Genomic DNA, 16,320 nt, shown 5'->3' with positions numbered 1-16,320 from the left:
GATTCATGGATCTCCCAGTCAGCATCATTTCCCCGTAATCAGAAACAACCAGAGGTGGATTCTTTATCACCAGTGGCCTTACTTTCTAAGCAGATTTTCCAGCCTTCTCCCCAACAGCAACTTACTAAACCAGCTAAAATCACTTGTGCAAACTGCAAAAAACCTTTACAGAAGGGACAGACAGCTTATCAACGAAAAGGATCAGCTCACCTCTTTTGTTCTACCACCTGCCTTTCTTCCTTCTCTCATAAACGTGCTCCAAAGAAACACAGTGCAATGTGTAAAACGTAAGATATATCTTTCAGCATGGCTCCATATAGTTGAATATTCGTGGCATAAAATAATGTTCTGAATGTACTTGGAGAGTTGGATAGAATTGTTTCAGGGCTGCCTTCAAGTTTATTGAGCTTGGGTTATCACAGAGTATGTCAGAGGTGTGGATTCATTGGTGCTGTTCTTTCTCTTGGTGGGAAAATAGAGTGAGAATGGAAGTAAATTAAGCCTCTCACTAGCACTGCTTTTTGCCTTTTGACCTCAGCTCCAGTTTCTACCTCAATTCTGCCAAGCTGCTACCAACATTTTTACATGTTTGTAAAAATTTAAGACTTGGGATGTGACAAGGTTCTTGTGCTACAAATGATTTTTTTACCTCTCAGTCCTTTGTTTCCATATTATTTAGGAGCTCTTGGCAGTGAAGCCAAAAAGTCAATTTCATAAGATCTAAAAATATAGTTGATTTCTAGGATTAAATCATGATAAAATGAAAAATACCAGTTATTGTTCATTTATTTGACTTCTGTTAACATGGAATGTTTTTAAATTATGTTTATATCCCTTATATTTCAGAGATGCACCTACAGAGACGGCTACTGTCATTGCTCAAGTAGATTCGAACAAATCCTCCCAAGAATTTTATAGTACATCTTTTTTTCCCTATGAAGACAAACAAAATCTTAGGAAAAGAGTTCTGAATAAATCAAGATGTACAATCTGTAATAAACTAACAGAGGTCTGCACTTTTATACCTTATTTATTATTTAGGCTAACAGGAATAATTTTAACTTCAAATACCATTATATGCAGTGCGATCCACACGCACGTGTTCAGAATAGGATGTTTCTACAGTGATGTTTAAGGGAAGGATATGTTAAAACTATCTTAAACAAGTATCTTATTTGCATGGTATGGAAAGCATAATTTGTTTCTGTGGTATCAGATGTACTCATATAACAAGACAGCAGTTTTATGGTGAATTTTATTCTTATTAATAGCACTAAATAAAAATGTAGTTTTCACTACACGAAGGAAGGAACAAATCCTGGCTTGAGAACATGTGGAACAAGTGAAGTGGAATATATGTTGATAATTGCACAATACTTAGGTGGTATTGCAGTCTATACACAGTTGCTGAAAGAAGAAACATGCACACTCTGTTTACCAAGTCTTTATAACTGAATTTGATCTTTGCTACCACAGAACCATGCAGATCAAGGCCACAGTTTTATCCTAGGTACCATGGAACTGTGCAACGTAAGGTCCACCTTACTCATGTGTACAGTCAACATCCTGAATTGGGTAGTATAGATTCTCGTAGCCCCTCTAGGGCCTGGGACAAACTTTTGAGGGTAGTAAATTTTATTTATAATACTCTTAATGCTAAGAATTCCTAGCCTTTCTTTTAAGTAGGCCATGACAGAATCATCTAAACCAGATCATTTTCTGTCATTCTTATATGTCTCTAGGGAAGTTATTTGTGGATTTTATTGCTGCTTCTATGAATCTTATATTTCCTCTTTTGTTGAAAGAGTAACAAAATGTGCTTTCTAAAATCTCTTTTCCCGTGGATATTTCTTCTTCCAAGAAATTATTAGGGGTTCTTTGTTTATTTTGAAGAAACTTGTTTTAATTACCTATCATACTGGTATGGTTCCTGTATTTTATTTAGCAAGTTCTCTGTTCTTTCTTTTAGATTCGCCATGAAGTCGGTATTAATAATGTAACTCATAAACTCTGCAGTAACCAATGCTTTAATAAGTACAGATTGGCCAATGGTCTAATAATGAATTGTTGTGAACAGTGTGGCGAGTACATGGCCAGTAAAAATGTTGGAAACAATGTCCTGATGATTGAAGGTCAGCAGAAAAGATTTTGCTGCCAAAGTTGTGTTAGTGAATATAAACAGGTAATTATTTATAATGAGCTTTAAATGATAAAATGTACAATAGCTTCATCTTGTTGGCTTACAGTAACCAGGTTTATCTCAAAATCTTAATTTAGTTTTGTTTTTGTTACTGTATCATTAAGCTGTCCCATCTTAAGTGAGCATTGAAATACAGTCATGCGCCGTATAATGTCAGTTTGGGCAACGTCCAACCGCGTATATGTCCGTGGTCCCATAAGGTTAAAATAGAGTTCAGAAATCCTGATTGGAGAACGGGACGTAGCGGATGCAACCGGACGTAGGAATGCAACAGCTTCCTGCACGCAACACGTGCATCCCATGCCTCTTGTGTACAAAGTGACTGCGCTGCCAGGTATATGATGGTACAGTACATATATAACCTGTCATATATATGTGTCTGGATCGTCATAATAAATGCCTGTATTCCTGGCTTATGTATGTACTATACTTTCCATCATTATTTTAATGTGAATTTCCCTATTTACAAATAAAAAGTTTACCATATAACAGTATATGCTTTGACTTGTAGGCAGCAGCATCCAATCTTGTGTATCGCGCGTCTCTTAAGTGTTGTAGCGTTATCTCTCTGTTTAATTTTCTTTTGAAAATGTTACCGTGAAGTGCATCATGGCTCCCAAACGCAGCAAAACCAGTGCTAGTGATAGCAGCAGCAAGAGGCAAAGGAAAAGTATCGATTTGGAAGTGAAACAAAAGGTCATTAAACAACACGAAGGTGGAAAATCAGTGAATGCTATTGCTCGCGATTTAGGCATGTCACACTCGACAATCACGACGATCCTCAAAAACAAAGAAAAAATTCTCCAAGCTGTTAAAGGATCTGCCCCACTGAAAGCCACCAGGCTAACGAAAATGCGAGAGGGACCTATATCAGATATGGAGAGATTGTTAATGACATGGATTGAGGACCAAACGCAAAAGCGAATCCCACTGAGCACATCGACGATCACTGCTAAGGCACGAAGCTTGTTCGAGATGCTTAAAGAAAAAGCAGGACCAGACTACAATATCGAGTTTAGTGCTAGCTCTGGGTGGTTCATGCGCTTCAAACAACGTTTTTCGCTGCATAATGTGAAAGTGAGTGGTGAGTCTGTATATAGTAGTGTATATTTATAATGTATTATGTATACAGTATTAACCTTCTTAACTCATATATACAGATACATTTGCTGAAATATAGTACAGTATCTTGGCTATCTAGCCAATACAGGTACACTACAGTATAAATTTGCTAAGTATATCATATGGTGTTTGCACAACGTCCAAATCACTTAACGTCCTATTGCACAGAATGTATTATGGACGTTAAGCGACGCATGACTGTATATTGATTGTTGCAGTTAAGCTTGTTTAAAACGTTTACTGTTTACAGAACTTAAAGTAGAGTGATTTTTCTTTCGAATTCTTTTGAGAATCAGATGGAATCAGATTTTTAGGAATCTTGGGTTTGAGTATCTTGTTTAGACTTAGTGTTTGCTGTGGTAGAAGTAGTTAGAGTGACAGGGTTGTAGGAGAAGATTCTTAAGCAGGAATTTTTTTAATGTCAGCATTTATTCAGGTATAATTTACATAAAATGCCCAAATCTTAATGAAAATTGCATAAACCCGTGTATAACCCATAACAAGTTGTAGGACATTTCCAGTACCCCATTAAGTTCTTTCCTGTCAGTTCCCAACCCTCCCCCACAGTTTTGCAGGAAACCACATTCTGATTTCTGTCACCATAGATTAGTTTTACATATTACTGAACTTCCTACAAATGGAACTTACATGTTTTTTTTTTTAATTTGTAAGAAGTTTATACTCTCGTATTTGGCTTCTCTTACTTAACATGTGTTTTTGAGACTCATTCATTTTGTATAGTTTGTTCCTTTTTATTGGAGTGATATTCCATTGTATGAATATACCACTGTTTGCTTATCCATCTATAGATGGATATTTAGGCTGCTGCAGTTTGTTACTATATGAATAAGGCTGCTGTTAATATTCTTATACTATACCCAAGGTTTTTTTTCATTTCTCTTCAGTAAACACTTAGGAGTGCAATTACTGGGTGACAGGGTAAATATATGTTTAACTTCACAAGAAACTGCCAAACTCCAGAATGTACCATTTTGCACTGCCACCAATATTTTGATATTTGATAGTTCAGTTGCTCACATACTCACCAAAATTTAGTAGGGTCAGTCTTAGTGATTTAGGCCATTCTAAAGATGCGAAATGATTATCTCATTGTGGTTTTAATTTGCATTTTCCCGATAACTAGTGCCTTCTCATCACTTTATCTTCTTTTGTGACATATCTAGTCAAGTCTCCATCCCATTTTTTTATTGGGTTGTCTTTTTATTTTTTAGTTGTTGGAATTTTTTATATATTTTGTGTTTATGTCTTTTGTAAAATAAAAGTATTTGGAAGATTTTTCTCCCAAACTGTGATTTGTCTTCTTAGTGTTGTCATTTGAAAAACCTAAATTTTTAATTTTTATAAAGTCATATTTATTATTTTCTTATTAATAACTTTTTGTGTCCTGTCTAAGATCTTTGCCTACCAAGGTTATGCAGATACTTGTCTATATTTTCTTCTAGAGGCTTTTTTGGCTTTAGCTTTTATGTGATCCATTTTGAATTAATTTTGTGTGTGGTATGAGGTATGAGTTAAAGGATTATTAGCTATTTAATTTCAAGATTTAATGTAAAGCTACAGTAATCAAGACAGTGTCATGGTTATGGCATATAAGGATATACAAATAGATCAGTGGAATAGGATAGTCAGTCGAGAAATAAAACCAAACATATACAATCAATTGATGTTAGAACAAGATACCAGGGTAATCCAGGGTAATTCAATGGGGAAGGCAAGATCTTTCTAAATAGTTCTGGAACAATTTTTTTTTTTTTGTATAGAAATAAATGAGTCTTGATGCATTCATTCCATACACAAAATTAATTCGAGATGTATTCTAAACATAAATGCAAGAACATTCATAGCCCCTATTTCATTGGATAAGAATTTAATTGTTTTGCTTAAGTTATCTTTTCAAAAACTTTTTTGTGGGGAGTGATTTAACTTTGTCTACTTCCTGTAAAAAGCCCATTGCCATTGAGTCGATTCTGACTCATAGCGACCCTATAGGACAGAGTAGAAGCACCCCATAACATTTCCAAGGAGTAGCTGGTAGATTTGAACTGCCAACCTTTTGGTTAGCAGCCAAGGTCTTAACCACCGCACCACCTGAGACTATGAAATTTTGTTAAGTTAAGGGCAATGAGCTCATCAACAAATACAATGCTTATTTTCTGAAAAGCATAAGGCCTACACAAAAATTATAAAAAGTTGTTACTACTAGAAGAATGGGAAGGAAAAATGGGGACATGTACACAGAATAGGCTGCAACCACATACCCAGAATTTTTTGAAAAACTGTATTGCCTGTCACTGTGATCTCCAGGAATAAAGTCTATTTTTTATTTATTTTATTTTTCAGTAATACAGAAATAGCTCGTAAACAATTGGCAAATACAGGAACGATGTTTCCATATAATACATAATTTTTATAAATATGCAAGGTTTTTTCCCAGCATGTTAGTATCTTTTTTTTGTTTTTTGTTTTTGATTTTATTGTGCTGTGAGTGAAAGTGTATAGCTCAAGTTAATTTCCCACTCAAAAACTTATATACATATTGTTTTGTGACATTGGTTGAAATCCCCACATTGTCACCACATGCTCCCCCTTTCCACCCTGGCTCTCCTGTGTTCATTTGTCCAGTTCCTGTTCATTCCCGCCTTTTCATCTTCCTTTTGGACAGGAGTTGCCCGTTTGATCTTGTATATTTGGTTGAACTAAGAAGCACGTTCCTCACGTGTTATTGTTTGTTTTATAGGACTGTCTAATCTTTTTCTGAAAAATGGGCTTCGGGATTGGCTTCAGTTCTGAGTTAGCAGAGTGTCAGGGGGCCATCGTCTCAGTGGTTTCTCCAGTCTCTGTCAGACCAGTAAGTCTGGTCTTTTTTTGTGAATTTGAATTCTCTTCTACATTTTTCTCCTGTCCAGGACTCTTTTTGTGATCTGTGTCAAAGTGGTCGGTGGTGGTAGCCTGGCACCGTCTAGTTCTTCTGGACTGAGGCTGGTGGAGGCTTTGGTTCATGTGGTCCTTTAGTCCCTTGGGCTAGTATTTTCCTTGTGCCTCTGCTCCTGATGGGATGGGACCAGTAGATGTATCCTAGGTGGCAGCTCGCAAGCTTTTAAGACCCCAGATGCTACTCAGCAAAGTGAAATGTAGAACATTTCCTTTATGAACTGTGTTATGCCAATTGACCTAGATATCCCCCCTGAGGCTATCATCCCCAGCCCTCAGACCCAGCAAGTCAATCCCTCAAGGTGTTTGGATGTGTCTAGGAAACTTCTAGTCTTTTGCTTTGGTCAGTTTGTGCTGACTTCCCCTATATTGTGTGTTGTATTTCCCTTCATCCAACTTGATGCTTACCGATCTACGTAGTGACTTCCTCTCCCTCCCCACCCTCATAACCATCAAAGAAAGTTTTTGTGTGTAAACCTTTTCTTGAGTTCTTATAATAGTGGTCTCATGCAATATTTGTCCTTTTGTGACTGACTTATTTCACTCAGCATAATCTCATAGTTTTATCCATTCATCTGTTGGTGGACACTTAGGCTGTTTGCAACTTTTTGCTGTTGTGAACAATGCTGCAGTGAACATGGGTGTGCATTTGTCTATTCGTGTGATGGCTCTGATTTCTCTAGGATACATTCCTACCAGTGGCATTGCTGCATTGTATGGTATTTCTACTTCTAGTTTTTTAAGGGAGTGTCATATCATTTTCCAAAGTGGTTGTACTATTTTACATTCCCACCAGCAGTGCATGAGAATTCCAGTCTCCCAGCAACCTTTCCAACATTTTTTTTTATATGTAAGTGCCAGTCATGTCAGGATGAAATGATATCTCAGTGTAGTTTTGATTTGCATTTCACTAGTGGCTAATGATAACAAGCATTTCCTCATGTGTCTGTCAGCCACCTGAACGTCTTCTTTGGTGAAGTGTCTATTCATATCATTTGCCCATTTTTTAATTGAATTGTGTTTTTGTTATTGAGGATGTTAATGTTTTGGAGTGATCAATAGCATGCCTTAAACTATCCAGGAGAACTGCATATTGTATTGAAGACTATGCCCAGATCAAATTTTTGATTTTCATGAAATTGTTTTCTGTTGTGAGTGGATACCTTTCAAGACCTAAATCTCAAAGGAGGAAGCAGTGGTCCCCAAGGTTTAAAGCTACAAAATATCTACTCATTGTGATTCTAAGTATAAATGCTAGTGGTAATTTAATTCAACTAGTATTTGTAGAAAAACTGTTAAAGCTTACTGCTAGCCTCTTTTCTGTAGGTGAAGAGAAAATAAGAGAATAGTAAAAAAAATAGTACACATGGCCAAATGCTGAATTGAGTTTATTCTAAAACTGTTTACTGAGGCTTCCATTTTTCCTGAGAAGCTCATATTTCTCCAGTTTTAGACCAATGTCTGAGATTACAGACAAAAACTATAATGTCCATCTGAGTGTTCCACACATACCTCAAAGCGTGTCTAAAAACAAGCTCCAGACATTCTTGGATATGTTTTTGTATAAATATAAATTTTTTGTTTCTCATGAGTATATATACACCTAGGGAGTGGAATTACTATGGGTCATATGGTTAACTTTTGATGAACAGCTGTTGTCCACAGTTCCTGCACCATTTTACATTCCCATCAGCATTATGGAAAAAAAAAAAAAAAGAAAACCCGTTGCCATCAAGTCAATTCGAACTCGTAGCAAACCTGTAGAACAGAGTAGAACTGCCCCATAGGGTTTCCAAGGAGCGGCTGGCTGGTGGCTTTGAACTGCTGACCTTTTGGTTTGCAGCCGAACACTTAAACCACCAGCATTATAGGAAGGATCTAATTTTCAGGGCTTCAAACAGATTCTTCCAGGTTTAGTCATGGTCAAGGAAGTGAAACTGGAACAGACCCAAATTTTTTAAATTTTGGTGAGCTGGAACAATAACTGGAATGGGAAAAATTATGGGTCCAAGTCCTCATAGAAATTTAATCTCCCTGTTAGAAAACAAGAGCAGCATATGGATTTTGAGCAGCAGTGCCCTGCTCAAAGATGGCGACCAAACACACTGTTTTCAATGTGTATTGCTGTCCACATCTCTGCCAATAATACAGTCTCCGCATCAGGCCCCTGAAGGGGTTCACTGTGCCGCCTCTGAGTCTCCCATTCCAGGGCTTGGACCCGTAATTTTTCCTGTTCCAGCTCACCAAAATTTTCAAAATTCGGAACTATTCCAGTTTCACTTCCTCAGCCATGACTGAACCGGTTTGAAATTGTTCAAAGCCCTGCTAATTTCTCCACATCTTTGCCAACACTTGTTTATCTTTTGGGTTATAACCATCTTAGTGAGTGTGAAGTGCTCTGTCATTTGGTTTTGATTTGCATTTCTTTGATGGCTGATAGTGTTGAACATCTTTTCATTGGTTATCAGGCATTTGAATGTTAACAATTCTAAAATAAAATAGTAATTGATCCTGTTTTTTCCCCCAGATGATGGAAACAAAATCCAAAAAATTACCAGCATCAGAAAACAGGAAAAGAAATGCTGTTAGAGAAGAAAATGAAAGAATATTATATGGATCATTGAATACATTTTTAGAAAAAATAGATGAAATACCAGAAAAAAAGAAAAAGACTTCAGAGGTACAGGTTTCAGTAGAATGTAGCACAGGTACATCACTGATCAAAAAGGATGTAAATTTACCTTCTTCTTCCATGTCAACCATAGCTGGTGAATTTCAAGAGCAACTGGAAGAGAAAAAATCAGAAGACTCAGCTATACCACTTGTACTTTCTGCAGATCCAGGTACATGGCCTCGAATTTTGAATGTTAAACAATGGGATACTCTTGTTGAAAATGATCCACCTCAAGTAAGAAATTTTAACTTTCCAAAAGACAGTACAGGGAGGAAGTTTTCAGAAACATATTATACACGAATTCTTCCAAATGGTGAAAAAACCACTAGATCCTGGTTACTTTATTCTACCTCAAAAGATTCCGTGTTTTGTCTATATTGCAGACTCTTTGGGGAAGGAAAAAATCAACTGAAAAATGAGAATGGGTGCAAAGATTGGCAGCATTTATCACATATTCTTAGTAAACACGAAGAAAGTGAAATGCACATCAATAATAGTGTTAAGTATTCAAAATTAAAATCTGATTTAAAGAAAAATAAAACTGTTGAAGCTGTACAACAAAGATTGTGTAAAGATGAGAAAAACGGTGATGTGCTGCTGTTGTACACATAATTGGTTTTTGACATTACAGTGTCGTATATTTACTCAAAAAATGCCTGTATCTTAACAGTCAGTACCATATGTATTAGTGAAGTTGTTATACAGAATATCTTACACAGTTCATTAGCAATAAGTATGATAGCAAATAAATAGTAAGGAATGTTTCAAATTCTGAAATTAATTGGATTTAATAGTCATTAATGCAGATTTCAGTAAAGTCAATTTTTTTTATTTTACTAATTCACATCTCTTTAAAATTACCATTTGAGGACTGACATTTAGCAGGTTTGGTTAATTTTCTGTTCCAGAAAGGGGAAAGGCTTAAATTTACTAATACGAAGAAGCATTCTCGTTATTAAAATTTTAAAAATTCAGAAACGGTTTAAGAACATAATGGGATCTAAAAAGTATAGCTTTTTGCTTTTAAACCAAATATTTCTGTTTTATTTTTTAGCAAAGCATTCTTTTTTTGGGGCAAAACATAAAAATGTAATATTTGTTACTTTAAGTTGGTTACTTTGCATTTTATTGGTTTTATAAGTTTTTAATTTAATTTGTAAATGTTTTCGCTTTTGTTGTGTGAGAACTGTAAACAGAGTATATACTTATTTTTAACAAATATAAAAATGTTAAAATAAAAATATATTAACCTTCATGTCTTGTGAGCTTTTTTTTCCTTTGAAGGAAGACTACGTGCTTGAAATTTGGGAAACACTGATAAAAAAAATTAGGAGCCCTGGTTGCAGAGTGGTTAAGAGCTCAGCTGCTAACCAAAAGGTCAGCAGTTTGAATCCACTAGCTCTTCCTTCCCTATGGGGCAGTTCTACTCTGTCCTATAGGGCTGCTGTGAGTTGGAATCGACTCAACGGCAATGGATTTTTTTAATGAAAATTAAGGATCTAAATTTTTTTAGATGGTCAGTAGTGTCCACATCACTACTCATTTAACAATTCTGCCTTTCTAATTTCGGATGCCAATTTTATCATAAATTAAATTCTTAAATATACTAGGGCTTTTTTCAAGACTTTCCCCATAAGACAAAATAGCATATGAACAGTGACAAGGGCAGAACGAGATACATTATTCTTGGTGGGGCTGACGCTAGGAATACTTGGAAATTTTGTCACTGATGCTAGTTTGCTACTATATAAAACTTTTTGGAGCACCCAGAAAATCATTTTGGGCTTTTGTGGTTTTTTGTTTTCTTTGTTTTTTTACCGTTTTATTTGACAACTAAATTGCTTAATCTTTCAAACTTGGATATGAATGAGGTTTTGGAATGTTACTAAAAATGCAGTTTACTCCCGTAGGCCTCAGAGGATACTCTAGATAGTATAATGCAGGTTCTGAAGTTGCTTTGCATGTGTTAGTGGACTCATTTCATTTAAGCTTACCAGTCAATTGAATGACAGCTTTGTTGTATAATTCTATTAGACTTATTGGCTGTCTGAGCAAAGTAATGAAATCAACCACTGGCCGCTAAAGATAATTTAGTAAAAACATCAAATTCAACCATTGAGGAAACAAAGTTAAATCTCCATTCATTTATTCAATAATATTGCATACTGTGAGGTACAGGAAGCAATTTGGTCTTTTGTTCTGGGTTCTTGAGAACTCTGAGGACATAGATTCACCTGGGAACTGGATACTAAGCCTCAGGACCAAAAAAGAAAAACCAAGCCCACTGCTGTCAAGTTGATTCTGACTCATAGTGACCCTATAGAAAAGAGTAGAACGTAAACAGCAAGGCTGGTGGCACAGTGGTTAAGAGCTACAGCTGCTCACCAAAAAGGCCAGCAGTTCAAATCCAACAGCCGCTCCTTTGAAATCTGATGGGGTGATTTTACTCTGTCCTATAGGGTCACTGTGAGTAGGAATCAACTTGACAGCAAAGGATTAATTCCTCAGGAGGCATAATGTAATTTATCATGGTCCTGTGGTGAGGCCAATAAAGACTTTTCAAGATGGGAGCCCAGAGATAGAGTTTGAAGAAAACGAACATCTGCTCACAGGAGGGTAGCATGTCCTCTTTGGGACTTGGAATCTCTGCATTGGGACCCCTCGGACTGTGCCCTGTGTGTTCTCTTCATTTGTATCCTTCTGTGTTATATTAAAGTTGTTATCACGGGTACGGTGTCTGCTGTTAACTTCTAGGCCATTCCATTGAATTACTGGATCCAAAGGAGCAGGGGATGCCTGCTAGTATGTGAAAGGAGGGAATCCTGTGGACTCGCAAGTTTGCGACCAGTACAGGCTGACCTAACCCTGGATGGTGGGAGATGAGAGGGAAGAGCTGCATGGAGCAGCTGGGGTCTGAACTGGACAGGGAAGGGAAGCTGAGGTTTCCAAACAAGACAGCTGGCGTATACAGTGGGATTTGTTATCCACCAGACCATTTGGCATTAGAGGTTGGCAGTCTTGTTTTCCCTGGACTGTTAAGTACAGGTGGCACTGAGAGCAAGGTTAGCTAGAGAGAACACCTGACTGCTCACATACCTGTAAAGTACCGTAAAGTACATGTAGGAATGAATTAAATGTAAAAAATTCAAAAATGAAGATGCTGGGTTTACATGTCTTCATTATAAACTACTTTTAACTCTTTGTTATGTTTGAATTTTTTCATAATAAAATGTTGGGGGGTGGTCAAAAATAAATTCTGAAGTTAATATAAATACCTCAAGAAAAAGGAATAATTTAGGGGATTTTTTCCCTTTTCTAGTTTTTTTAAATTTTATTGTAATATTAATGTGTGCTTACTAAATAAGAAAGGAGGGAAGAAAACAATAAGAAGTGAAAGTCCTCTTTACCATCTCCTGCCTCCCCAACTACAGGATTTTCACCAGTAATCTCATCTAAAACAAGGGTTTGTTTCCAACTTTTTAATTTCACTGAAAAATGCATTAGAAAAAGTGATTTACTGTCAAATTAAGGACAATCTCAGAATAAGTCTTCAAGAAATGGCAATATCGATTTATATTGATTATTAACTTTCTTACAAAAGACAAGTAAATTTTTTTTCCATGAACTTCCTGATTTTCAAAATTGCTGTCTAAAATTTTTACATTGGCCCATTTCCTCCAGTAATTCCCTGGCCCTTCCCTACTCAGTGCTGTGAGCCAGTAGGAGTTACTAACAGTCACTTTATATGTACAAGATAGCTACATAAAATGGAAAAGTGAGTATGCAATTGAAGAGCTCCAAGTTCTTTCTATACCTGTACTGCCAAGTCGGTTCCAACTCATAGCGATCAATTCTGACTCATAGCGACCCTATAGGACAGGGTAGAACTGCATCATAGGGTTTCCAAGGCTGTAAATCTTTATGGAAGCAGACAGCCACATATTTCTCCTGCTTACTAGGCTGGTTGGTTCCAACCGCTTACCTTTTGGTTAGCAGCCAAGTGATTAACCACTGCACCATGAGGGCTCATTACCCTTTCTGTAGATGTCATTTCTTTTTCAAAACTGTTTCAAAGCTTGAAGTTTCCCTTTGCTTTTAGGTTAAAACTTCCAACTCTTGGCACAACATAAGAAGGCAGCTGAAATCAATGGCAGGTAATAGGGAAAGAGGTGGAAGACATACAACATGAAGTATAAAATTTACAAGTGCAATAAAGAGTTCTGTAATGTTGAATTTTAAGGTGTGACCATGTTACGCTAAAATTTGAGAATTTAAAGTTAAAAATCTGAGCAGATTACCCAATTCTTTGTTTTTGAGAAAGTGAGAAGTTAGTTCTGGAAGATAGTGGTAATAATATTGAGGACTAAAGATTTTTTAAAGCTTGTAACAGTGACTTTTTAACTTAGCAGTGATTTTAAATGTGGAGAGTAGATAATTATGAACTAATACCCTGGAAGTCACTTTTGGAATGAAGAGAAAGTTAATTCTGTCTGCTTTACAGTTACATAAAGTAAAGGAAACCTAACACCTGGGAACTAGTACTAGCACCTGACTCGTGTGGGTGTTAAGAAAGATTAACTTCCACAATGTTATGTGCCTATAGGTTAATCAAATGTTATCAGTAGCAAAACCAATCAAGGGTGGGGAAAAAAAATTTCTAATTCAAGAATTAAGAGAAGACATCACTAGAGACCTTATGGACATTAAAACAATATTATGAATAACAGGCAAGAAAAAATTTTGACACATTTGATAAAATGAACAAATCTCTTGAAAAACACAACATCTAATCTGACCCAAGAAGAAATTGAAAATCTGAATAGGATGCTCTACTGAAAAAACTGACTGAAATTAAAAACCTTTCCGGAAAGAAAATTGCAAGCCCAGATCACTTATCTAGTGAAATCTTCCAAATATTTAAGGAACAAATAATACCAAATGAATTCATACATCCAGGGAATAGGAAGATGGGAGCACTTCCCAAGTTGTTTCATAAGACTAGAAATATCCTGATCAACAAAACCTGACGAGAAAGGAAAATTACAGGCCAGACTTTCATGAACATACTAAAAACTCCTAGTGACAATTTCAACAATTGATTCCGGTCATATATCATAACCAAGTAGACCTATTTCAGGAACAAAAGGTAGGTTTAATATTTGAAAATCAATTGGTGTCAATCACGACATTAAAAAAATGAAGGAAAACAATATGATCATCTTGATACAAAAAAAGCATTTGATAAAATTCAATAACCATAAAAAAAGAATAGAGGAAAACTGTTAGGAAAACAGACACCTACAAAAAACCTATACCTGACATAATAGTAAAATATTTAATACTTTTCCCAAATGCTTCGAAGGCCAGAGTAATAGGCGCGGGGGCCTGAGGACCACGGTTTCAGGGGACATCTAGGTCAATTGGCTTAATCTATTAAAACATTCTGCATCCCACTTTGGTAAGTGGCGTCTGGGGTCTGAAACACCAGCAAGTGGCTGCCTAAGATGCATCAATTAGTCTCTACCCACCTGGAGCAAAGGAGAATAAAGACCACCAAAGACACAAGGTAATTCTGAGCCCAAGAGACAGAAAGGGCCATATAAACCAGAGACTACGTCAGCCTGAGACCAGAAGAACTAGATGGTGCCTGGCTACAACTTATGAATGCCCTGACAGAGAAGGAAACAGAGAATCCCTGATGCAGCAGGTGAGCAGTGGGACGCGGACCTCAAATTCTAAGAAACAGACCAGACTTAATGGTCTGACTGAGACTAAAAGGATGCCAGAGGCCATGGTTCCCAGATCTTCTGTTACCTAAGACTGGAACCATTCCCATAGCCAACTCTTCAGACAGGGATTGGACTGGACTATAAGATAGAAAATGATACTGATGAGGAGTGGGTTTCTTGGCTCAAGTAGATACAAGTCTGTGAGCAGCTCTACTCAAGGGCAGATGAGAAGGCACAAGGGGACAAAACCTGGCTGAAAGGACATGGGGAATACAGGGTGGAGAGAAGGAGTGTGCTGTATCATTGGGGGAGAGCAACTAAGAGTTGTATGAGACACTGACTTGATTTGTATTTATCCATTCATCTGTTGATGGGCACCTTGGTTGCTTCCATCTTTTTGCTATTGTAAACAGTGCTGCAGTGAACATACCCACTAAAAACTCCCTGCCGTCGAGTCGATTCTGACTCATAGCGACCCTATAGGACAGAGTAGAACTGCACTATACAGTTTCCAAGGAGCACCTGGCGTATTTGAACTGCCGACCTCTTGGTTAGCAGCCGTAGCGCTTAGCCACTACACCACCAGGGTTTCCGCAGTGAACATGGGTGTGCATATATCTTTTCATGTAAAGGCTCTTATTTCTCTAGGATATATTCCAAGGAGCAGGATTGCTGGATCATATGGTGGTTCTATTTCTACCTTTTGAGGAACCACAAAATCGATTTTGAAAGTGGTGGTATATTTTCACCAGCAGCGTATAAGTGTTCCAGTCTCTCCACAACCTCTCCAACATTTATTATTTTGTGTGTTTTAGATTAATGCCATCCTTGTTGGAATGAGATGGAATCTCACTGTAGTTTTAATTTTCATTTCTCTAAAGACTAATGATTATGAGCATTTCCTCATGTATCTGTTAGCTACCTGAATGTCTTCTTTAGTAAAGTGCCTGTTCGTATCCTTTGCCCATTTTTTAATTGGGTTATTTGTCTTTTTCTTGTTGAGTTTTTGCAGTGTCAAGTAGATTTTACAGATAAGATGCTAACCCAAAATGTCATAGCTAAAAGCTTTTTCCCAGTCTGCAGATAATCTTTTTACTCTTTTGGTGGAGCCTTTGGATGAGCATAGGAGCTCTGAGTTATCTAGTTTCTCTTCTGGTGTTTGTGCATTGTTAGTAATGTTTTGTGTACTATTTATGCATGTATTAGGGCTCCTAGCGTCCCTATTTTTTCCTCCATGATCTTTATGATTTTAGATTTTTTATTTAGGTCTTTGATCCATTTTGAGTTAGTTTTTGTGCATGGTGTGAGGTATGGGTCTTGTTTCATTTTTTTGCAGGTGGGTATCCAGTTATGCCAGCACCATTTGTTAAACAGACTCTTTTCCCCATTTAACTGACTTTGCACCTTTGTCAAGTATCAACTGCTCATATGTGGGTGGATTTATGTCTGGATTCTCAATTCTGTTCCATTGGTGTATGTATCTATTGTACCAGTCCCAGGCTGTTTTGACTACTGTGGTGGTAAAATAGTTTTTAAATCAGTTAGTGTGAGGCCTCCCACTTTGTTCTTCTTTTTCAGTAATGCTTTACTTATCTGGGGCCTCTTTCCCTTCCACATCAAGCTGGTGATTTGTTTCTCCATTT

The 16,320-nt window shown here is 36.9% G+C and overlaps 1 protein-coding gene across 7 annotated transcripts in view; it reads left to right on the top strand.

Moving 5' to 3' along the window:
- ZMYM5 (zinc finger MYM-type containing 5) overlaps nt 1–9,926 on the top strand; it is a 57,827-nt gene extending 47,901 nt beyond the window's left edge. For 3 of the 7 annotated variants that reach the window (XM_049867364.1, XM_049867366.1, XM_049867365.1), the window contains 5 exons: nt 2–287; nt 847–1,009; nt 1,970–2,182; nt 2,804–3,277; nt 8,802–9,926. In XM_049867364.1, coding sequence (XP_049723321.1) covers nt 2–287; nt 847–1,009; nt 1,970–2,182; nt 2,804–3,277; nt 8,802–9,560 — 1,895 coding nt within the window. In that variant the 3' untranslated portion in view covers nt 9,561–9,926. Of the gene's footprint in view, nt 1; nt 288–846; nt 1,010–1,969; nt 2,183–2,803; nt 3,285–8,801 lie in introns of all 7 variants that reach the window. The other 4 variants (XM_049867368.1, XM_049867370.1, XM_049867367.1 and 1 more) reach the window with 4 other exon arrangements.
- The last annotated feature ends 6,394 nt before the right edge of the window (nt 9,927–16,320 follow it).

The sequence above is a fragment of the Elephas maximus genome, chromosome 23 (assembly GCF_024166365.1).
Source record: "Elephas maximus indicus isolate mEleMax1 chromosome 23, mEleMax1 primary haplotype, whole genome shotgun sequence".
NCBI classification, from domain to species: domain Eukaryota; kingdom Metazoa; phylum Chordata; class Mammalia; order Proboscidea; family Elephantidae; genus Elephas; species Elephas maximus.
This window is presented reverse-complemented; position numbering and strand designations above follow the sequence as displayed.